This window comes from Zerene cesonia, unplaced genomic scaffold (genome assembly GCF_012273895.1).
Source record: "Zerene cesonia ecotype Mississippi unplaced genomic scaffold, Zerene_cesonia_1.1 Zces_u003, whole genome shotgun sequence".
Classification (NCBI taxonomy): domain Eukaryota; kingdom Metazoa; phylum Arthropoda; class Insecta; order Lepidoptera; family Pieridae; genus Zerene; species Zerene cesonia.
Window position 1 is genome coordinate 2141167 of NW_024045133.1, and position 25496 is coordinate 2166662.

At 35.4% G+C, this 25496-nt stretch overlaps 1 protein-coding gene across 1 annotated transcript; it reads right to left on the reverse strand.

The window, feature by feature from the left end:
• Positions 1-4045: 4045 nt before the first annotated feature.
• On the reverse strand, positions 4046-23595 carry LOC119838538 (gelsolin-like). Its single transcript, XM_038364516.1, has 16 exons — positions 23467-23595; positions 18990-19107; positions 17699-17779; positions 16306-16380; positions 15048-15240; positions 14549-14664; positions 13411-13588; positions 12716-12816; positions 12126-12242; positions 10994-11062; positions 9733-9795; positions 8867-8975; positions 6884-6996; positions 5171-5281; positions 4719-4835; positions 4046-4173 (listed from the first exon to the last, which is right to left on the reverse strand). Exons 2-16 carry the CDS (start codon positions 19104-19106, stop codon positions 4105-4107), a joined length of 1629 nt encoding a protein of 542 aa, XP_038220444.1. The 5' UTR covers position 19107; positions 23467-23595; the 3' UTR covers positions 4046-4104.
• Between the last annotated feature and the right edge of the window lie 1901 nt (positions 23596-25496).

The window sequence follows — 25496 nt, forward strand, 5'->3', positions numbered from 1 at the left end:
TATTTTTCGATCACCTATGCAAAATATACTAGTACAGACCCACTTATTTCACACATGGAAGAACCTATGCAAAAAAAAACTAGTACAGATAATATAGTCACAAATCGAGCTAAATTCTTACAGATAACACTTTGAACTTAACCCAAAGAAAATATAGTTCACACTGTCACAGCCACTGTAGTATATAAATCATGATTATTAATTAGATTCATCATCATCATCATCAGCCCATACACGTTCCCACTGCTGGGACACAGGCCTCCTATGAGGGTTCAGGCCATAATCCACCACGCTGGCCAAGTGCGGGTTGGCAGATGTCGAACTTTTTGATTCTTGGACATGCCGGTTTCCTCACGATGTTTTCCTTCACCGTTTTAAGCAGTGGTAATGTTGTCCACATGTGCAGATAAATTGAAAAATCAATTTATTTCCTGCACGCTCGCCCAGTCTCGAACCCCGACTTATCGATTTTTTAAGTCCGAGGTTCTCACCACTAAGCCACCACTGCTTTTTTAGTTTTTAATTAATTAGATTAATATTACCAATATTTTGTACAGATTTACCTGGATAGCCAAATTACCTAACTAGGCTTAAACAAGACCAATAACTACACAGAATAGATTCTTAATACTTGAAAATAGATTAATTATTAACATCAAAAGCTAGTAATTGATCACCCAAAGGTGCCCCATTATCAACTAATTACGACCCTTTAAAATACCACCTAACATTTGGAGGAAGCGCCTATGTAAAAACACATATACAGAGCAGACTTGAAAATTTATCAAATTTTATAAGAAATCCATTTTTATGAATTAAATTAATCTGTTTATAAAACATAGTTATAAAAGTAAAATTGTGATACCTTCAGAATTAACACAATTGTTATTTTAAGAAAAATATGTTAAACAAATAATTTTACAGTCCACTACCATTGCTGTTGTGAAAAAATTCAACACAACTACACAAGACATTGATCCCATGATATTTGTATAATATCCCATTTATCTTAATTTCAAACTTTTTTAACCAACAATGATAAACCATCCGACCATTGACTATCGACCCATAATAACACTTGTGGAAAGAGTATTTAATAATATTCTAATTTAATTCAAAATTCCTCAAGACTCAATGTTAATCCAGTTTTTATGTATTATGTAATATAATCATGTATAACCATATAACACTAACACTCATGAGTTGCATAGATGTAAAATAGTGAAAGAATTTTCAGTAGCAAGATTAGCATGTCCAAACATACAAACGCTTCTATATCATGAGAGCGAAGATTAAATTGGTTACAATAAAACACAATCAAGTAACCCAATTTCTGAGTTTCTGGTCGGTTCTTTTCTGTAGAAACAGAAATCAAATCAGAAGCAACCACTTTCTAGTTAAATTGATAATCAGAAACATATCAATTATACTTCTATGTTTGATAGACAGCAATGAATCCGAACGAATCTGCAAAATTCAACCTATATAATAATAGCCTAAGCTCTACAGAAGATATTTGAATAGCAATATTTAGGAAATTCATATGGAAGACACGAGTTATTAATGCATTTATGACGCTCAAAACATGAACAACTGTGTGGAAGAAAGAACATTTTAGTTGTAAGGATTAAAATTTTCTGAATATTATCTGTAATTCATTTGAATTAAATCATAATTGTATATAAACAATCAATTCTTGCTGATATTACCACCTATTGTACCCCAGTCTTCTAATACACATATTATTATATATGTATTAGAAGCAAGAATTGATTGTTTTCAATCATTTTATGTTGCACACAACTAAATGAAATGTTATGCTTGTATAACAATGTGAACTTTATGCCTTAGCATGCTAATTCCCTGATGAATGTAACACACCAAACTTGTATTTATAATTCTGTAATTTTCAGTAGAAACCATATTATCTATAGTTTAGACAATGATTGTTTCTGAGTAACCATACATGTGGTATGGTTATTGAACATATCATCATAGTTTTTTATGGTCAGACATAAAACGAAGACAAAGACACCAAATGTAATATTTTAGGTTATTTGATTGCCCATAACATTGTGTAAAATCACTTCTTTAATACTACACAAATCTTCATTCAAATTCGGTCAAACTTAGTTATAATGTTGTGTAAAAAAAAACCACTAACAACATTTATTTTAGATCAAAAAAGAATAACACTAAGAACCCCGACAAAAGCCTAACAAAACGACAAAAGCCTCAAAATCTCACAATTGTTAATGCATCATTTGAAAGTGTACTTTTATTATTAGTTTTGGTATGAAACAATATTCGTGAACTCTTTTTATACCTAAAAACGACGACAGACAAACAAGGCCCTTAAAACACCTTTACATTATTATCCAAACCTGAAATACAACTCAAAAAACAAACAAAACCACTTTGGAAAAGTATTGCTTGCATTATACACGAATGGCGCGCAAACGACTAAGGAAAAAAGAACAAATCATGATACATTATTAGCATGTTAGATCATTCCTTTTAGAAGATTCCTGAAATTGAAAACAACTTTAAGATGATATTTTTTGAACCAACATGGACATATTTTAAGTTTAACGATAATTTGATTTTTTATATAAATTGACCACCAGTTGACGGTTACCACAACTAAACACTGAAAAATACAGGTAAATTAAAGATAAAAGATTATATAACACCATAGATTGGTGATGAAAACCATAGATTATAAAACGATTGCCGAATCCTGTCAATTATTAAAATCATAGGTAAAAATGTTTAAAGGTAAAAAAAAAAATTAAATGCATTATCTAATAATCATGAAAAAATTTAAATAAATAGTTTATATAAGTATCTTATTGTTTTTTTATAATCTCTATTAGAATTATTGTCTACTAGCTGCGCCCCGCGGTTTCACCCACGTAAGCCCATATCCCGTAGGAATTTCGGGATAAAAAGTTGTTTGTATGTTATTTCAGTTGTCCAGATGTCTACGTACCAAATTTAATTGCAATCGGTTCAGTAGCTTTTGCGTAAAAAAGCAACAAACACACACATCCTTACAAACTTTCGCATTTATAATATTAAAATAATATAGTAGGAAAGGAAAGTCGGAATAGGAATTAGTAGGATGAATACACTGAATTATAGTACTAATTTCTAAGTTTTTTTTTCTGAATTCATAAACTAAATTCAGTGAAGCGAATAGGCGCAGCGAATATTATCTAATTACAAATAAAATGTTGACATTAAAATTACCGCTGGATTGACAGACACGACGCAGATGCTTTATTACTTACTAGTAGATATATAATAATATATTAAAGTTACTGTGCCATATTTCAAGCACAGGTGTTGAAGCCCTATCATGTTAGCAAGGTGAAACCACCAAAATTGCAAAAAAAAAACATACATGATGTTGCAGGTAATTAGTTGCTAATTAGTTGCCAAAACCAGGATTTTGTTGCTCGCGCCGATTACCAGATATCACAAATAATGCTAACGTGATATCAAGGTCACAAGGTAACTTAGTAAATTATATTCCTTTTGTTTGATCTATACATAAAATTTAGTTGCTATATTGCTAAACGTTAAATATTATTAAAAACATTTTTTTCTGATCTTGCTATGCTTGATATCAGATTTTTCTGGATACAGTGTATTTGGAATTTGTTGCTTATCGAAAGCACACTTAATTATACACTCCCAAGAATCAGCAACAAAATAGTTCGCCTTGATCAGCCGATTATTTTTTTTTTTCTCTGTTATATATAATTATTAGTATATCTATGGTCTTTTCTTAATATGAGAATTTGTATGATACTGCTAATTGTAAATACATATATAATTAAATTTTGTTTATTTGTTTGATCATTTATATACAATTAAAAATAGCACCGAAATAAAATGTATATAAATATACTCGAGACATATTCTAAGATTATCACTTTATATAAAAGTTTTTAATAAACCTATTGATTTTAATGCATTTAATCCGTCAATTATTAAAAAACCAACGCTATTTATTGAAGCAAAAATTGATAAATATAACTTATCTTTGGTATTACAATTTTGTAAATAATAAATATATTAATAAAAAAGTTATTTCAATTAAATGTCATTGTCCAATTCATTATTACGAAGTACATATTCGCGCGCTTCTTCGTATTGGTTGATTTTCTGTAAATAAAATAAACATGTGATAAATCTACCATTCACGTTATGACTATGTTGTGGATAATGCACGAAATGTAGTGTTATAATATATCCCGTGTATGGTTTGCCATTCACGCATATTATAAAAAAGAGCTTAGTAATGTTATAGATAGTTATTTATAGTTATCCTCCTTTCTATATATTATTTTTAGTTGGCATGATAATTTCTTGCTCTCCATAGTCATTATAATGAAGCATTCATTATTTAGTTTAAATCGATATAGTCATATTAATTTTTAGTTTTGTAGCATTAAAATGCTTTATAAATGAGAAATTTTGAAAGAATAGAAAAAATAAAATGGATAATGAGGTGGAATTCGGCAACCCGTGACAGAGGCTGGGCGTTGCTACGGTTTGGCAAAAAACGCGGGTTCGAATCCTGCCTCGTGATCAATTTTTTTCTATTCTTTCAAAATTTCTCATCGATGAAGTCATGTTTATTTTTGCGTCTCTGTGTTCCATTTCTAAAAGTAATTTTAACAGATTTGTAATAGACAAAAATATATTACCATCCACATATCCGAATCCCATTCGCTAAACATCTGAATAAACGCCGGTGGTTCTAAACCTTGCTTAACGGCCATAATGTCTTCCAATTTGTAATTGTGACGAACTCTTAGAAATGCCTGAAAATACATTGGAACTAAGCATTGAAATGATACAGAAACATGAAACGAAACTGAAAGATTTTACATTTAGAAATTAAAAACTTTTTAACGGATTTTAAACGTGATTTATTCATTATATTACGGGGAGACTGAGACCACGCTCGCTGTAAAGTGTTCGAAACGTCGGGTTAATAATATAATGAATAAATCGCGTTTAAAACCCGTTAAAAAGTTTTTAATTTCTAAATGTATAATACTCGCGTAAAATCAAACACAAGAAAATACTAAATTTTACATTTATTAACTCTTATATTTTGTGCAGTTTTACAGATTAAAGTAGTAAAAATACTTACTCTTGTAATATTAGTTAGTGATTTACGTTTTGACAGCTCTGCGTCTTTACCAAACCAAATGTATGCAGTTTTTGGAGTTTGTAAAAGATATACTTCTGTGTTTAATAAATCCTACAACAAAACAAGTACATACCTTAAGTATTTAACGAAATTTGTTTATCAATAAACAGGATAAGGAGAGGATAACAAAAAGGAGGTAAACAGTGTTATAAAACAAGAAATGAAGCCCGCGGTTTCATCGGCGTAAGTCTGTATCCCGTAGGAATATCGGGATAAAAAGTTGCTTGTGTGTTATTCAGTTGTCCAGCTATATACATATGAAATTTCATTGCAATCGGTTCAGTAGTTTTTGCGTGAAAGAGTTACAAACATCCATCCATAGTTACAAACTTTCGCGTTTGCAATATTAGTAGGATTATAGTATTATATTTACAATAGAAGAGCAGGTGAACAAATGCCATTTATCGAGCCCGATCAAAATTCAATATAATTGTGATACACATTACTTGCTAAAAGCCGAGCTTTGTGTGGTCTCGCGTAGTTTGTGTCTGATAAAATTTTTTAAATCAGTGTCATATAAACACGAAAATAAATACATTCATTAATCAAGAATAATCTCACTCCTCTTTCCTACCCTTCCCAGTGCATTCCTTTGTTCCTTCCGTGAATCCTTTCTAATCCTTTTCCATTTAAAGTCGACAGTACATTTATAGAGACGTAAGGACTGCAATCGACCTTACGCCTCTCCAGATGTTCATGGGCAGTGGTAGCTCTTGCTCAGGCGACCACAGCGCTTACATCAGGGGGGTAAAAATAGACGTTTGGATAACAGACGTAAATTCTTTAGATTTCCGACAGATGCCGCTATTAATAAAATAATATTGTCTATGTAAATACTACTACGTAAATATGAAGTACTAATAATATAGTATTTCATTATCTGTGGAAGTACTAAATAGGTAAGTTTTGATTCTTTTGTGTTAAAATAATTTAAAAGAAAAACTTCTTGGCCGTTTTTTTTATTCTTTTACCATTAGGAAGCTAGTTTTATAGCGAGCTACCTTTAGATAACATGGCTAAAAATAAATTATGCTATAATTTATTTTTTAGCCTCGGTCAAGTACAACAATTACAGACAATAACTCTTGGTTGAGTTAAGGCAATAAAAATAGCATATCACTCAAAGTATAGCATTCGGATTAGTACTTACGAAGATTATTAAAAACTAGCGGTTCGCCCCGGCGTCGCACGTGGTACATATATAGCCTATAGACTTCCATAATAAATGGGCTATCTCACACTGAAAGAATTTTTCAAATCGGACCAGTAGTTCTTGAGATTAGTGCGTTCAAACAAACAAACTCTTCAGCTGTATAATATTAGTATAGAATTACTTCTTCAAAATTTTAATAACAAGAATTGGGCCAGCTCGCACCGGGGAAGTACCACGCCACGCCTACAGAAGACCGCCGTGAAATAGCATACTGTGTTTCTTTCGGTGAATGTTAGAGCTGGAGGCCTATATCCTTTTCCTTACCCTTCCCAGTCCTTTCCTCTATTTCTATCATCAATCCTTTCTTAATCCCTTTAAGAGGCGTCTCCAATCCATCCAAATGGGCGGTGGTAGCGCTCACCATTAGGCGACCCACCAGCTCCATTGCTGACGATGATATAATAAAACTGTGTAGATTGGAGGAGTACAGATGTACTTACAGCTTGGTTGTACTCTGGAACTTCATTAAATGTGATGTAATTTTGACTGTCCAGATCAACCTCATATAAATGGCTTTTGGGATCCGAGTCGAGATTTTGAAGATATGAAGAATCTGAAAATAAATTATATTTGTAATATCCTACTTCCTATCCGACAAATATTATAAATCCAACTTCCTATCCTATCCTACTTCCTACTTAATATTATAAATGCGAAAGTTTGTAAGGATGCGTGTGTGTTTGTTGCTCTTTCACGCAAAAACTACTGACCCGATTGCAATGAAATTTGGTACGTAGACAGCTGGACAACTGGAATAACATATAGGCAACTTTTTATCCCGATATTCCTACAGAATACGGACTTACGCGGGTGAAACCGCGCAGCTAGTATCAGTATAAATTACAGTTTAGTTAAAACCTATTCAGACCCAGAGTCCTTAACGTGCTTGTGAACCGAATAAATAAAAAAAAACTATCACATTAGCTGAATATCAGTAGTGCTTATAATAATAATAGTTTTGGTCCGTTCCATTTTTTTGCAATAGTCCAACATCGGCATCGACATAAGTAACAAACACACACAGGCACATACACAATTGTGTAAGCTATTTGTAATTTTTGTATTATCTTGTATTGTAATATCTAGTATAGTTTAGATATTATATTGAATGAATATATATTGTTATATAGTATTTATGTAAAATATATGCATTTTTTTAATCATATTCTTATATATCTTAACTTTTTTTGCGCTAACCCTAATACCTCTTGCATTTCCTTTCCTACTAGGTTGCCTGGCAGAGATTGCTGTCTAGCAATAAGGCCGCCTTTTGTACGAAATATCATTGTGCCATTATTTTGTATAAACTTTACTTTCCGTTTTGTACAATAAAGTATTATAAATAAATAAATAAATAAATAAATACACATACATCCATTCTTATAAACTTTCACATTTATATTATTAGTAGGATAACAAACTCTTCATATAAATGTTTTTTAAGCTAAATATACTTAGAATAAAACGCATGCATGGATTGATGTTATTTATTGTGAAAAATTACAAAAAATGAGTATTATAGCATACAATTAAAATTAGTTAATTAAAAATAATATTTTGCCTTAAGTATGTAATATAATTGACATTCCAATTTATTATTGACAAGATTAAACCACATTTATACACAAAGAACAAAAAAATATAAAAAAAAAAAATGTTGAAATTATTAAATTTTTATTATTTCATAGATTCAAGTCTGTACTACATTATTTATTTTTATTAAATATATTCTGATGTGACATCAAATGTGATTAACATTACACTGGTTGAATCTAGTCAGGACAATCTTATAATTAAATGTATTACGCAATGAAAAGAATTCGAAACATAGACACAAGTAAAATAAAAAAAATGCATTATTATTCATTTTACATATTATAATACCATTCACTAAGTTAATAAAGTGGTAGCACCGCTATTAGCAATGTGCAAAATCATGCATGGCAACTCAAACCCGTAACAATATCTGTGCATTCGAAATTTAACATTTAATAGAACTCATGCTTCATTATTTTATAGACAAAAAATTACTGGCCACTCTTATCTGTCACGTATGTATATCGTTCTAAATTCAAATATATTTCGAACGTTTGGTACTCGTGTTCTAAAGGTGCGAGCGAGATGGCATGCGATGGATTTATCACAGGGCAAGCGAAAAATAACATTCAACATAACAATTTTCAAGTCTTCGTGATATTGCAATGAGAAATTTAAAATCAAGTTCATTAAAGGATTTGTAACATAGTTGAAGTTGCTATATATTTACACTAGCGGTGATTTTTTTTCTCCTATCTATCTTTTTTACTTCCCCCCTTAACCCTCATAGGAGGTCTGTGTCCCAACAGTGGGAACATATATGGGCTGATGATGATGATGATGCTGCACAAAAATCGCCGCGTTTCAGCCGCCCGTCTATAACCCACCAATGGAGCGTACGAGCCGACTGTGGGACATGCCAACATCGCGCCATGTAGCGAAGTATTGCTTGAAAGTCGCCGGTTCGGTTCCCTGTGGTATCCGAGCAACGTGCACCTGGAAAATAATGAGATAAAATGATTTATTCATTGCTCCGGCAAAGCACATGTAACACCTCTAGTGTTGCAAGTGTTTATGGGCAGTGGTGAACACTTAACATCAGGTGGCCAAGCTGCTTGCTCTGCCATAAAGAAAAAAAATTGCTAGCTTTACAGTCTTGGCCCGTGGTACATGTATGGCTACTAGCTGCGCCCCGTGGTTTCACCCGCGTAAGTCCGTATCCCGTAGGAATATCGGGTGAAAAGTGGCCTATATGTTATTCCAGTTGTCCAGCTGTCTACGTACCAAATTTCATTGCAATCGGTTCAGTAGTTTTTGCGTGAAAGAGCAACAAATGCACACACATCCTTACAAACTTTCGCATTTATAATATTAGTAGATAGTAGGAAGTAGGATAGTAGGAAGTAGGATAGTAAGAAGTAGGATAGTAGTGAGTGAAATTGCAGGTACCACGAATTGGGCCAGCACACACTGGGGAAATACTACAGCCCTACACATAGTCGGCGTGAAATAGTATCATGCTTCTGTGTTTCGTACGGCGAGGGTAGGTTTACCACCCATCCCTGTTCATTCCTTCTTCCAGTCATCAATCCTTTCCTTATATCTTATTCGTTAAAAGCTGGCAGCGCTTTCGTAAAGGCACTACCTCTGCGAATGTTCATGGGCGGTGGTGATCGCTTACCATCAAGTGAGCGACCAGCTCGGTTGCCCCTTATGACTATTTATATAGATAGATGGATAAATTAATTATTACCCAGGAAGGATAGTTTTTGGATGTCAAATACTGCTGTGCCTTAGCCATCGCTTCGGATTTTTCCTGAAAGAGAAAAATTATTTTAGGAAAATAATATAGCATACTAAATAAATGACACATGTGTGCGTGACATTAATACAAACATTGCTTTTCTAACTCAAACATGTATTTATCCAATTAGGCTTCGTACAGATGCACTTTTGAATCGTCGTAACATAGTTTTACCATTTACCATTTACCAATTACAACCGGTCTTGTGGCATAAATTTTCAACCAACTTTAAACGTGGAGGTGGTTTTTAATTCGCCTGTATTTCTCGTGTTCGTTACCACAGACCTGACCAGACTGGGTGAACCGATTTTAATGATACTTTTTAATATGAAAGCTGGTACTTTCGGAGAGTTCTGGTCTCATTTAAATTTGCAGTTTGAAGGCGGTTTAGTTTTTTGTTATAAATAAAGAAAATTATTATCAATAATGACAATTCATCGGCATCAAAATCTATCGGAACTGGTTCAGCAGATTCAACGCTCAGACAGACTTACTTATTTATAAAGTAGCTGCGGCCCGCGGCTTTTAAAAGGTAGCCCGTGTGCTAATTCAAACTATAATCTATCTCTGTAGCAAATTTAATACAGATGCTATAAGCAGTGTACGCGTCAAAAAGTAACAAACATACATTCTTCATATCCTTAGGCCCATATCCTTTTCCTTACCCTTCCTAGTCCTTTCCTTTTTCCTCTCATCAATCCTTTCCTAATCCCTTCCCAATTAAAGTCGGCAATCCATTTGTAGAGGCGAAAGGTCTGCAATTGACCTTACGCCTCTTCAAATGTTCATGGGCGGTGGTAGCGCTTACCATGAGGCGACCCACCAGCTCCATTGCCGACTGTGACATAAAAAAAAATTCTTACAAACTTCTTTTTTTGTTTGATGTGTCGTAGTGGAGAAAAGAGCTGGTGGGTCGCCTGATGGTAAGCGCTACCACCGCCCGTGAACATTTGAAGACACCTTACATATTGCAAATGGATTGCCCACTCTTATAGAGTATGTAAAAAGGGATTGATAAGGAGAAGTAATGAAAGTACTGAAAAGGGTAAGGAAAAGGACACGGCCAAACTTTCCCACTTATAAATATTTGTGGGATAGGATGCTTTTTTGTGGTGGATGTCGATGTAAACCTGAAGGACTACTGCATCTTAGCGCGGAAGATTAGGAACTGAAGGTTCGCCTTGAGGATAGGATGCAATCCCTGGCTTACCTTCGGGGATGCTTGCTTCCCAACCCACACATAGATGCTGCCACTGACTGTATCCAGAATGTAGGTTTCCTAAAATAAAAACATTATTGTATAAGTAACCGATTTAGTTTTTATATCCGAATCTAAAAAGGAGTAGATTTTAAATGTCTATTTTTTCGTATTACTTAGGTAGGTGAACCAATTTTTGTGATTCATATTTTATTTGAAAGCGATTTTGGTGCCTGCCGTGTAGTCCTATTTAAGTTTGATGTAGTTCATTTTGAAGGCGGTTAAGAAATAATTATTTAAATGTCCTCTTGATATTAGATATATGTCTTAATACATATAAATTACGTGTCACACTGTTTGTCCGCAATGGACCCCTAAACTACTCGACCGATTTTAATCAAATCTGCACATGCATACTAAAACATAGGATAGTTTATATTATTTCTATTACGATATATGACCGTGACCCGGGTGGAGCTGGGGCGTGCAGCTAGTCATATAAAAAAACTAAGGTACAGATTATGAAAACCAGCGTTATGCCGACCGTATCGGCATATGCTGAGTGGCCACACCCTTTAGGTCGCCACAATAGTTATTACAGTTATATTAACTCTTATAATTGCCTTTTAGTTTTTAAGTCTGCAAATATCTTTTACTTCATGTGTTTTATTTTAAACTAGCTTTCCGCACGCAACTTTGCACGTGTAGTCGCAGGAAAGATAGGCCCGGGATTTTCCTCGCATGTTCCGGTGGGATTTCCGGGATAAAAACTTTCTAATGTCCGTCTCCTGGTTCTAAGCTACCTCTGCACTGATTTTCAACCGAATTGGTTAATGCGTTCTTGAGTTATAAATAATGTAACTAACACCACTTTCTTTTATCTTCTTTATTTTTTATTTTTATTTATTTTTCTTCTTTTTTTTTTCTTTTCGTTTCCATACTCCTCCGAAACGGCTTGACCGATTTTGATGAAATTTTTTGTGCTTATCCGGTATCTATGAGAATCGGCCAACATCTATTTTTCATACCCCTAAATTATAAGAGTAAGGCAAAACAGCGTTTGCCGGGTGCAGCTACTATGTATATAGATGTGTGGTGTACGTAATAAAATTATTATATTTTTATTCTCATACTTATTATTTACCTGAGGTTTTAATTGGTCCTGCGTGTAGGGTTTCCTCAATGGCGTAACCTTGATTGACCCAGACGCGTCGGAAACTTCAGATAATGTAACAGAGTCCTCCTCATTTCGTTCGAACGCCTAGAAATGGATAAATAATCATTCTAATATAATACAGTTGAAGAGTTATATAGTAACGCGCTAATCTTGGGAACTGCTGGTCCGGTTTGAAAAATTCTTTCAGAGTGGATAGCTCATTTATTGAGGAAGGCTTTAGGCTATATAAGATAATTAGATGCGCCCCGCGGTTTCATCCGCGCAAGTCCGTATCCCGTAGGAATATCGGGATAAAAAGTTGCCTATATGTTATTCCAGTTATCCAGCTGTCTACGTAACAAATTTCATTGCAATCGGTTGAGCAGTTTTTGCGTGAAAGAGCAACAAACACACACACATCCTTACAAACTTTCGCATTTATAATATTAGTAAGAAGGACTAGTATATAAGTAACATGGATCGCGATCCCCTTGATGACCTTCATACTCGTCGGGGAACACACTCAGGAAGCATGTTCCAGTCCCTAGCGGTTCGAATAAAGATAGTTGATACCATACCTGATCGTCGCCTCCCGCACTCTCTTCGGGCAGTACATCCTTGCTGCCAGAACCGAGGGAAGTGAAAAATTTCTGAACATCCAAATCACTGGAGTATTTGTCTGAAAAGAGACAAATTTTGGTATAACCTTTGCATTATCATAACATAAAAGCAGTGGTTACTCTCAGGTGAGGACCTCGGACTTCAAAATCGATAAATTGATGTTCAAGACCAGGCTAGCGTGCAGGAAATAAATTGATTTTTCCTTTTATCTGCACATGTGGATAACATCACCACTGCTCGAAACGGTGAAGGAAAACATCGTGACCGGCATGTCCGAGAATCAAAAATTCGATGACATGTGACATCCAACCCGCTCTTGGTAGATTATGATCTATTTTTGTGATTCATATTTTACTAGCTGCACCCCGCGGTTTCACCCGCGTAAGTCCGTATACCGTAGGAATATCGGGATAAAAAGTTGTCTATGTGTTATTCCACTTGTCCAGCTATCTGCGTACCAAATTTCATTGCAATCGGGTAAGTAGTTTTTGCGTGAAAGAGCCACAAACGCACACACATTCTTACAAACTTTCGTATTTATAATATTAATAGGATTAAAGCAGGAAGGATATAGTAAGAGCAGGATCTATACATTTTTAACAGTACTAGCGTGAGACCAAAGAAATTTCCATGAATTCATTCAGTAACTCACCGATAATTTCAACTTTCCCTCTTCCATTATGATCTTGATCTCTGATCTGGTTGGCCATGGATATCGCCTTCAGTTTCTCCACGTTTCTCGCATTGTCTCCAACGAAAACCAGTATATCGTTGTCTACGTCCAATATGAAGCAATCTCCTTTGTTCATGGAAGAGAAAAGTGGGTCCACCTGAAAGAGTTGTGAGTTAAATTTAATTTTTAGTTTTATAGCATTGAAATGCTTTATAAATGAGTGTTTTTAAAAGAATAGAAGAAATTCGATTACGAGGCGGGACTCGAATCCGCGTTTTTTGCCATACAGTAGCAACGCCTAGCCTCTCGGCCACCCGTGATCCCGCCATAGTAATCGAATTTATTCTACTCGTTCGTTAATGCGCCTAAGGGGCACCCCACGCCATCTATTGAGATTATTGTGATCTTATTGTGGGAGTCGAGCACGTTTCGGCACAAATTGGCCCAGCTCGCACCGGAGAAGTACCACACCCCCACAGAAAACCGGCGTGAAATAATAGCTTGCTATTGTGTTTCGTACGGTGAGTGGGGGAGCCGGAGACCTATTTACTTTTCCTTGCCCTTCAATCTCTCCAGTCAATTCTCTCTTTCCATTCATCAATGCTTTTCTCATCCCTTATCCCTTAAAAGCGGGCAGCGCATTCTCAGAGGTCTAACCCTCTGCGAATGTTCATGGGCGGTGGTGATCGTTTACCATCGAACCATGCGAACCACCAGCTCAGTTGCCCGCTATGACATAAAAAAAATCTATCGAGATGATTAAGAACCATCACAACCAATAAGAAACATTATTTCAATGATTACAATATTGTATCGATGGAACGCGGCCTTTGTTAAATTTAATTTTTAGTTTCATAGCATTGAAATGCTTTATAAATGAGAAATTTTGAAAGAATAGAAGAAATTCGATCAAGAGGCGGGATAAGAACCCGCGTCTTGTTATCAAACTATAGCAACGCCCAGTCTCTCGGCCACCCGTGATCGCTTCAGTAATCGAATTTGTTCTAATCACTCAGTTTTATATGCCTTAGCGGCACTATGCCATCTATTGAGATGAACCCTTGTTTTTTTATTTCTCAATTCATAACTTTTTTCTTGCGCATGGGTTATGGCTCACCTGTCTCACTCTAACATTTTTCTTTCCTTTAACTTGGAACAGCCTCTTTTCAGCACCAGGGTTCGTTGTGACGTGGTTGAAACCGGATGCGTTGCCACCGTCCAAGTATCTGAGAGCTGGAAATTCGAAATCAATATTTAATTATCTGTTATATAGCTATTATATAGCTGGTCACAATTGGCGACAAAGAGCCAACGACGGGGCTCAGTGGCGTGCTATGAGGCTGATAATGATGATGATGAATGATGATTTAATTATCGTCTTGATATTGTGAACACTTGTGTGTCATTTGTATGGAAGTTTTATCTTTCACATAACATGAAACTCTTCTATATAAATAAAAAGCACCCATAGTGAACATGGTGGGAAGCCAGCTTTTAAATAAAAAGGGAATCATACAATTCGGTATATCGCTTTAAAAGTCTCGAGGTAAACACATAAAATCAAAATACGGTCGAATGATACCCCCTTATTTTGAAGGCGGTTTAGAAAAAATTACCTGAAGAGAAATAGCCCACGAACTGCTGGCTCTCGTGCCCCATAGTTTCCCTGTGCTGCACCGCCTTCCCATCAAAGTGATCATCGAGGCCCACAGTCAAAATGGCGGCCGCACCGGCTTCGTCTTGCGACGATTCGCTGCCAATCCAGTAGTGGATGTCCCAGGATAGGTTGTTCCGTTTGTCGGATGTCGTCTGAAAATTGGCGTTTGGGACATGTAAGTTAAGGATTAACTACGTTAGCTTTGAGTGTTGGAGTCGAGCGCCCTTTGGCGTGAATTGGGCCAGCTCGCACCGGAGAAGTACCACACCCCCATGGGACACCGGCGTGAAATAGCAGTTTGTTTCGAACAGTGAATGCGAGAGCCGGAGATCCGTTTCTCACCCTTCCCAGACCATTCTTTTATTCCTGTCGTCAGTCGTTTCCTTATCCTGGCCCTACCTCTGCAAATGTTAATAAGCTGTGGTGATCGTTTACCATCAAGTGAACCACCAGCTCAGCTGCCGAATATTGCAAAAAAAATTAGAAATTAAAGACTTTTAAACGGATTTTAAACACGATTTATTAATTTATTCATTATTATTAACCCGACATTTTGAACACTTTATAGTCTCCTCGTGGCCACGCCCGCTGTAAGGTCTGATTAAGTCTTTAATTTCAATAAAAAAATGTATAATACTCGCGTAAAATCAAACACGAGAAAATACTAAAACAAGAATGTTTCTTTATCCGATGCCTGATTTAAATAGACAAGAAGTAAGGAAAGGATTGATGAGGGAAAAAAGGGAGGGAAAGGAAAAGATAACGGGCCCTAGTTAAATATTTTTAAACATAAACTCACCTGCCTTCAAATTCTCATTGTAGATATATTAATATTGTTATGTAATGATGTCTTACTCATAAACGGATTTGAGTCAGTCTGGTCTATAGCTTTATTCTGGTATATAAGCTACATCACATCCACGTATCATCACGCATATTTCACGTGAAAGAGAAATGTATATCTGATGGTTGATTTTTTTTATGTCATAGTCGGCAATGGAGCTGGTGGGTTGCCAGATGGTAAGCGCTACCACCGCCTATGAACATTTGGAGGGGTCGATTGCAGACCTTGTCTTCAAATGGACGGAAAGGGATTAGGAAAGGATTGACTAGAGGAATAAAGGACTGGGACGGGTAAGGAAAAGGATATGGGCCATGGGTTGATGGATTGGTTACATATTTTTTTACATCCATACTTATATACATTTGTAACTAACCTTTAAGATGATGTAAGAGTCACCCTTGTAGAATTTACCGAAGTCACTTTGGGGCACAATGACAGGCTCGAAATTCTGGAAAAATATATTTAAATCAACCATGAATTTGTATGAATAAAGAATCCGAATTTTACAACTACCTACTAATCGTAAAAAAACAAATGATTTGTACTTTCATTTAATACTTCGTGCGTTATAAATTAAGTAGTTAATACATTATATTAATTATAATTACACAATTACAGCAATTATTAAATCTAATTACTATTATTATATAACACGTGCTGGCCAATTCGTATGTTATCATCACACAGACGGGGTCGTTGATGCAGACGCTCGGTATTTTGTATTATGCTGAGAATTTAAAGAGAGAACGAAGCATTTATTTGACTCCACAAAATTACAATAATAAATACAATAAGATTAAGACACCACCATACAACAATGAAAACAAAACAGCACAAGAAACACCTACCTATAATACTAATAACACCTACTTGTGTTAGGTACACAAGAAAACAATTAAAACAAAAATAATTAAAAAAAAACATTACTATTTTTTGAAATTAAAACGTGAAACAAAGTGGAGCCAAATGGTAGCTGCAGCCTATGCAGCAACGCAGTTGCCACACTGATTTTCAGTGGCCTCCCTTTCTCCAAACGTTTACATGAAGCCAGCAACAAGCTTTATCCAGGTTTGTTTAAATAGTGCGAAAGGCTAACATCGGGCAAAATCGCTTCTTGCGTATATTATCTTCACTACATAGTATAAAACAAAGTCGCTTTCTCTGTCTCTATGTATGCTTAAATCTTTAAAACTACGCAACGGATTTTGATGGGTTTTTTTTATAATAGATTGAGTGATTCAAGGGGAAGGTTATGTATTATAACATCTATTAAACTACTCTGAATTAACGCGTGCGAAGCCGCGGGAAAAAGCTAGTAATCTATATAAATTACGTGTCGCGTTGTTTGTCCACGCTGGACTTGTAAACTACTCAACGGATTTTATTAAAATTTGCACAAGATGTGCAGTTTGATCCTACTTATAAGATAGGATAGTTTATATCCTACTTCCTACTATCCTTCCTATTATCCTACTTCCTACTATCAATATATTACTTATTACAATAATTACTATCCAAACTATCCTACTTCCTACTAATATTAGAAATACGAAAGTTTGTAAGGTTGTGTGTGTGTTTGTTGCTCTTTCACGCAAGAACTGCAGAACCGATCGCAATGAAATTTGGTACGTAGACAGCTGGACAACTGCAATAACATATAGGCAACGTTTTTATCCCGATATTCCTAGGAATACGGATTTACGCGAGTGAAACCGCGGGGCGCAGCTAGTTAATCATTAAAACACAATTACACTAGGTTTACTTACATTAATTCTCCACATTTCCACTCCCGCCCGCTTACCTGCGTTGGCGAAAGCGGGGTGAGTTTTGGCCTTTAACCTGGCGTCCTGAAATAGGATAAGTATTTAGAAATTAAAAACTTTTTAACGGATTTAAAACGCGATTAATGCATTGTATTGTTAACCCGACGGTTGGAACACTTTACAGCGACCACGCTCGCTGTAAATAACTTATATAATGAATAAATAATATAATGAATAAATCGCGTTTAAAATCCGTTAAAAAGTTTTTATTTTCTAAATGTATAATAGGTTAAGTATCTTATCACTTCATAGTATAAAACAGAGTCGCTTTCCACCATATTATGTATTTATTTATTTATTATACTTTATTGCGCTGGAAAAATTACAAATTGAGACTTATCCTAGGTGACATTATTACAAATGGCGGTCTTACCACTACACAGCGATTTCTTCCAGACAACCGGTACTGAGAGAAGTTAAAGAAATGTATCTGTATGCTTAGATCTTTAAAACTACACAATGGATTTTGATGGGGTTTGTTTAATAGAGTGATTCAAGAGGAATATTTATATATATAACATCTATTAAACTACTCCCAATTTAACGCGTTCGAAGCCGCGGGTAAAAGCAAGTATTTTATAAATAGATCTGAATAAAATAGCAGAACTAGAAGCTAATCGATGAGTTCCATCGTACATTGGTATAAATACTTAATTGGATGGCAATTTTCAACCTTATAAGAACTAATTGCCTGTTTCCTTGTTTTACCGGTATAATTTATCCTTCCTACTAATATTATAAATGCGAAAGTTTGTAAGGATGTGTGTGTGTTTGTTGCTCTTTCTAGCAAAAACAGCTGAACCGATTGCAATGAAATTTGGTACGTAGATAGCTGGACAACTGGAATAACACGTGGGAAACTTTTTATTCCGATATTCCCACGGGATACGGACTTACACGGATGAAACCGCAGGGCGCAGCTAGTTTATTATAATTATTTTTAACAAACTCAACCTTGATTTAATTAAAAGTAATTATTATGTCACAGTCGGCAATGGAGCTGGTAGGTCGCCTGATGGTAAGCGCTACCACCGCCCGTGAACATTTGGAGAGGCATAAGATCGATTGCAGACCTTACGCCGCTACAAATGCATTGCCGACTTCTAATTGGAAAGGGATTAAGAAAGGATTGACGAGAGGGAAAAAGGAAAGGACTGGGCAGGGTAAGGAAAAGGATATATGCCTCCAGCCCGGCTCCAGTATATATATCATAGATATTTTCTTCTGATTTTACCTTATCATTGAGCGATGTTATTTGCGGCGATATAGGTGCGGATTGCTGGCGCAGCGTTGTCCTGGCGGACGCACAGACACACAGGGCGAGCACCGCCCATACATATATGGTTTTCATTCTGAAAATAACAATAAAATTAGTAAGCACTTCAGTTCATGTATGATAACCGGCAGAAACAGTGAAAATATTAATTTCAAATTGGAAAATAATTTTTATAATATATGTTTTTTATGTCATAGCGGGCAACTGAGCTGGTGGTTCGCCTGATGGTTAGCGATCACCACCGCCCGTGAACGTTCGCGGAGGTAGTGTCTTTGTAGATCCGCTGCCCGCTTTTATTGAATGATGTATAAACACGTACACCCTTCCGGAATCCAGTAATGGAGGTTTTTAGCGAGAAATAAAAACCACTTTTCACTTTTATCTTATTACTAGCTGCGTCCCGCGGTTTCACCCGTGTAAGTCCGTATCCCGTAGGAATATCGGGTTAAAAAGTTGCCTATATGTTATTCCACTTGTTCAGCTTTCTACGTACCAAATTTCATTGCAATCAGTTCAGCAGTTTTTGCGTGAAAGAGCAACAAACGCACACACATCCTTACAAACTTTCGCATTTATAATATTACTAGGAAGGATTATTGTAGGAAGGAAGTAGGATATTGGACCATTATACATACATTCGGGCTAGTAATTCAGATTGAACTCGTCGTGAAGCGGCACCGGTTTTTACTACCAGTCATAAGATTTTAGAAACTACCTTCAGTTTTACAACACAGTTTATTCTATAAATCAAAGTATTCATGTTGTTATGATAGCGATAAATAAACTTTATAGTTACTATTATATTAAATTTTAGTTTTATAGCATTGAAAAAATTATCATTTATAGGTACTAATCATAATTCCATTCTACGTAAAAGACCACGGATGCATCACTCCAGATTCTAAAATAGGAATAAAAACATATAGCGTTGTTATACAATATCAAAACATATATATGTTTTAACGAAACAATACAAAACCGCCTCGAAATTGTCAAAACTAGACCCCATTTAAGTGGGACCATTAAACCTTTCAAATAAAAAACAATCATAGAAATCTATTCTCGCAGTATAAAGCTAGGAGGTAACAAAGCTAGAAAAACAACTGTACCTACCCTCTCTTTTTAAAGTTGGTTGACAAATACAGCCAAATTACGAACCTCCTTCGTTTATAGTCGGTAATAAAACATTTCAATTTATTAATATATAAAAATCCAGTGACGTGATGTATGTTCCCAATGAACTCTTCACCGACTCAACCGATTTTGATGAAATTTGGCATTTCATGTGTAATTTGGTCCAACTTGAGATATAGGATAATTTTTATTTCGATTAATTATCGTACAGTTAATAATCTTAATATTTTGGATTATTAATCAACGCGTGGACGGTTATGCTAGTAAAGTATAAATCTTTATATATATAACTCAATGGTGACTGACCGCACAGCCCAAACCGATGGACGGATCGGGGTGAAATTTTACATGCAGATAGATGTTGTGACGTACGCATCCGCTAAGATTTGACAAACTACTCCCAAGGGTTACTGTGGCAGGATCACGGGTGGCCGAGAGGCTAGGCGTTGCTACGGTTAGGCAAGATACGCAGGTTCGAATCCTGCCTCGTGATCAAATTTTTTCTATTCTTTCAAAATTTCTAATACTCCCAAGGGGATAAAATAGGGGATGAAAGTTTGTAGCATAAAAACTTATTAAGACCGTGCAAAGCTGCGGGCAACAGCTCGTTAAAAATAATAATCTAAACAATAACTAAACCGCAAAAGATTAAATTCAAACAAAAACAATTGCTCATACTATTAAGGTCACAGCGACTAAAGCGTTACATGTGATCCGCATGTCAATTATTTGTTATATTTCCTTAAAGTGATGAATAAACCTTATATAGTTTAAGCTATCTACGTTCTATTTCTTTTTCTTTTGTTTTTATTTATGTCATTGTCGGTAATGGAGCTGGTGGGTCGCCTGATGGTAAGCGCTACCACCGCCCGTGAACATTTGGAGAGGCGTAAACAAGGCTGTCTTAAGGTATGGGGGAGCCGTTGGACACATAAGCATTGAGGCCATTTTTGAGAGAAAAGTTCTTAGCTTGAGAATTAATTATATCGATTATTTCATTAGATATCTTGGTGAAAAAAGTGCTTGACAAAAATAGAATAATAATTAAGATTAATTTTTTTTTTTTTATGTCATAGCGGGCAGCTGAGCTGGTGGTTCGCCTGATGGTGAGCGATCACCACCGCCCATAAACATTCGCAAAGGTAGTACCTCAATGAATGCGCTGCCTGTTTTTATGGGGTAAGGGAAAAGGAAAGGATTAACGACTGGAAAGAAGGAATGGACTAGGACGGGTGAGGAAAAGGAAACGGGCCTCCGATTTATATTTAAATTCTACGTAATATGTAACATATACATAACATTGATGCCAAACTGTCCTGCGGTTCCCGTCGGAATAATGTTCCCGTGGGAATAATGGATAAATGGAATAAAATGGTAAAGTTATTCCGTCTTTTATTTGTTTTAAACGTATAATTACCCGCGGTACAAGTAACCAATCGTAGAGTACTAACAACTGACCTTACAGTTCACGACCATCGCGTGTATTTTGATAAAATTTCAATGTTAAGTCAATAATATTACCGAGTTATTTGCGCCAGTTTAATTTTGTACTACATTATTGTAGACTAGCTGTTCGCCCCGGCTTCGCCCGTGGTACATATATAGTCTATGTTACTCGTGGATAATGTAGCTTTCGAATGGTGAAAGAATTTTTAAAATCGTTCGAGTAGTTTTTGAGCCTATTCATTACAACCAAACAAACAAAGTTTTCCTCTTTATAATATTAGTGTAGACTAGCTTTTGCCCGCGGCTGCGCACGCGTTCATTCACAGTAGTTTAATAGATGTTATTATACATATGAACCTTCGTCTTGAATCACTTGATCTATTAAATCACTTAAAAAATAACACCCATCAAAATCCGTTACGTAGTTGTAAAGATTTCAGCATACATAGGGACATAGTGACAGGCAGAGAAAACGACTTTTGTTTTATACTATGTAGTATATATGTATTCATACAATAAACCGAAATGTGAAATAACCGAATGCGAAAGGCTGTGTATTGTTTAATTATTTATAGCAAAATTGAAGCGCTTTCGAAATGTCAGATCTAGGTTGGGTTTTGATGAGGCCACACGGCAGGCACTAGCTTTCAAATAAATACAGAATCGTTAAAATCTGTTCACTCTGTAAAAAGTTATGTGGTAATATACACGAAACGATACAGGAGAATTGAAAACCTCCCCCTTTTTTGAAGTCGGTTGATAATTATCATCAGAGGTTGGCTTGGGGTACTCTTATAAATGTGACAGTTTGTTTGCTCGTCCCGGCTCCGTCGGATATCAAGATGCCTGTTTTATCCCAAGAGAGCATTTAATCGGAATAAAAAGTATTCTATCCCCCAAATCAGTTCATACCCTGTCTGTATACCAAATTTCTTAAAAATCCGTTCAGTAGTTTCAACGTGATTGATGTACTAACATCCAAACAAACGAACTGTCACATTTATAATATCAGAGTGATTTGTGTGACTAATGTAGGTCTACAACTAGTCTAACATTGTCTGTGACTACAATTACATTGTAAACAAAAATTCATCTAAATCTACTTAGTCGTTACCGTTACATATTCGTAATAGATAATAGTTTAAAAAAACTAAAAAACACGCTTTAACAAAAATTGTATTTTGCAAATTGAAAACTGGAATAATTTTATCAAATTAGTGTATTGTCATCGGTCCTCAATAAATCTACAAAGTTTGAACGAAATCTGGCCGTTTAAAGTGGGTCAAAATCGCGCCCAAAGAAGTCGGTTACAAACAAACATACAAACAAACATACAGGTGAAGCTAATAAAAAGCGTGTAAAAAAGCTAACATTAATTTAAACAAACGTGTTTCCAATAATTATATATCGGGATAAAACTACTGAACCGATTGCAATGAAATTTGGTACGTAGACAGCTGGACAACTGGAATAACATATAGGCAACCTTTTATCCCGATATTCCTACGGTATACGGACTTACGCGGGTGAAACCGCGGGGCGCAGCTTGTATTATAATATTAATATAATTATTTATCTCTTATGTCATATTTGGAAGTAGACAGATCAACGCACAAAAATGTAATTTAACTGGTGTGAATAGAGATTGATAAAAACAGATTACATAAAATATAATAGAACACTCAAAATATGCTAAAAACTTACGCGAAGTTCAAAAACCTAAAACACCGTGATGGAGCACGTTTTAAATTTCATAAAACTTCATAAATCTTATAACAGACCTGTCGCAAACTTAATCTACATAATGTATTGTTTACAATGATCTGATATTTAATAATAATGAAACAAAACTTACGTCGCAACTTGTAATAACTAAACTTAGTAAACACGTGCGTTCACAATGAAGTTTCGATTCGAACTAAATCATCTGAACGATAAACGATTTCGTTTTGTGTTTTGCTTCGTATAAAAAACTGGGCCGGACTAGTTGGTCTTGTGCAAGGACATTGTATTTATAAGCAAGTTTATTCTGTATTGAGTAATTTATGCGAGATTTTATGCGATACAATACTGTAATAATTATGTGACTGCGTCTAGACAAGGGCTTTTTTTATGCGTCGTAACTCAAAATCGCGTAAAAGTGATAGATTTTAATAATGTTTGGATGTACATTAAGTAGCTGATTGGTTGCTTTTATGTCATAGTGGGCAACTGAGTTGGTGGTTTGCCTGATGGTAAGCGATCACCACCGCCCATGAACATAAATGAATAATAATTTTTTCAAAAAGGATATATACATATATACAAGTTGCTTAAAAAAAAGATGTGTGTGCGATTCACACACGATAGAAGTGAATCTTCAGTAAATCGACAAAAGAATGAGATAAATATATATGAAATATAAAATAGTATGTATATTTCTGTCTCATTCTTTGCCGGCTTCATTCTACATATTTTTGTATTTGTGTCTCTTACCTGTCGTTTTTTCCGTTGCATCAGGTTTGAAATCACAACGATTCTAAAGAAGTATCACTTCAATAAATAAGTTATACAATGCAAACATTCGCTGGTTCTGCGAATGCGCTGCCTACCTAAAACCTGCTTGCCTAAAACCTGAAAGTTAGCCATTGTCCAATTTCCTCAAATTATATACTTTGTTTAATAAACATTTTGAAAAAGCACAATCTAGTGCTTTGAATCCATATCTGTACTGGTCAAATGTCAAACAGACGCCATAATCGGAACTAGCCAACCTTACGCAAGTGTATAGTCCAAGAGTTGATTTGCGAATATATAGCAATCATAATTATAGCCCAAGAGCTGTTTGAATTGATAATGTGGTAAACTATGTTTATATAATATCATCACTACATAGTTTTAAACAAAGTCGTTTTTTCTGTCCCTATGTATGTTTAAATCTTTAAAACTACGTAACGAATTTTGATGGGGTTATTTTAATAAATAGAGTGATTCAAGAGGAAGGTTTATATGTTTAATTACATATTTTGAACTACTCCGAATTTAACGCATACGAAGCCGCGGGCAAAAGCTAGTAAGTTACGTTTTACTGTTATCATAAGTTAACTACGCCGTTTCCCCCGCCTAAGTCCGTATCCTATATATAAAGTTGCCTATATGAAATTCTAGTTGTACAGCTGTATACGTACCCAATTTCATTGCAACCGTTTCAGTAGTTTTTGCGTGAAAGTGTAACACACACACATCATTGCAAAACTTTCGCATTTATAATATAAGTAGGATTAGTAGGATAGTAGGGTACGGTCTTATAAAAGTTTCATCAAAATAATCTAATATATAAAATTCTCGTGTCACAGTTTTCGTTGCCATACTCCTCCGAAACGGCTTGACCGATTCTTATGAAATTTTGTGTGCATATCGGGTATGTTTGAGAATCAGCTAACACCTATTTTTCATACCTCTAAATGATCAGAGTAAGGCAGAACAGCGTTTGCCGGGTGCAGCTAGTAATGTAGATAAAAATAAACAGCATCTGTTTATTAGGAACTTCATGAAGCAATAATTACACGCGATAAGTCAAGACGTTATCTATCTCCCCGTATAATTCAAAACAAGTATCAGAAACGTGATTTAATTGTTAATTTCGTAGAAACTACAGCCACGCTATCTATTCTTGGTAGATTGGTGCGTTGGTTTTTCCATTTATTATTTGTATTGGTTACTGGACGCTCGTCCCGGATCCGAGGAATATGAGGATTCCTGTTTACAAGGGAGCATTTAATCGGGATAAAAAGTATCCTATCACCCAAGTCAGCTCATACCCTATCTGTATACCAAATTAAATTCAAAGCGACGAGTTCTTATCGACAATAAAAGGATGGAATCCTTCGGTATGCCTCGAGGTAC

Excerpts from the sequence above, each read along its gene's own strand:
- LOC119838538 (XM_038364516.1), bottom strand. The coding sequence starts at position 19,106 with ATGAAAACCATATATGTATGGGCGGTGCTCGCCCTGTGTGTCTGTGCG. Across the intron at positions 13,589-14,548 it reads AAAATGTTAGAGTGAGACAG|GTGGACCCACTTTTCTCTTC; the intron begins GTGAGCCATAAC and ends CAACTCTTTCAG. Across the intron at positions 9,796-10,993 it reads GGAAGCAAGCATCCCCGAAG|GAAAAATCCGAAGCGATGGC; the intron begins GTAAGCCAGGGA and ends TTTCTCTTTCAG.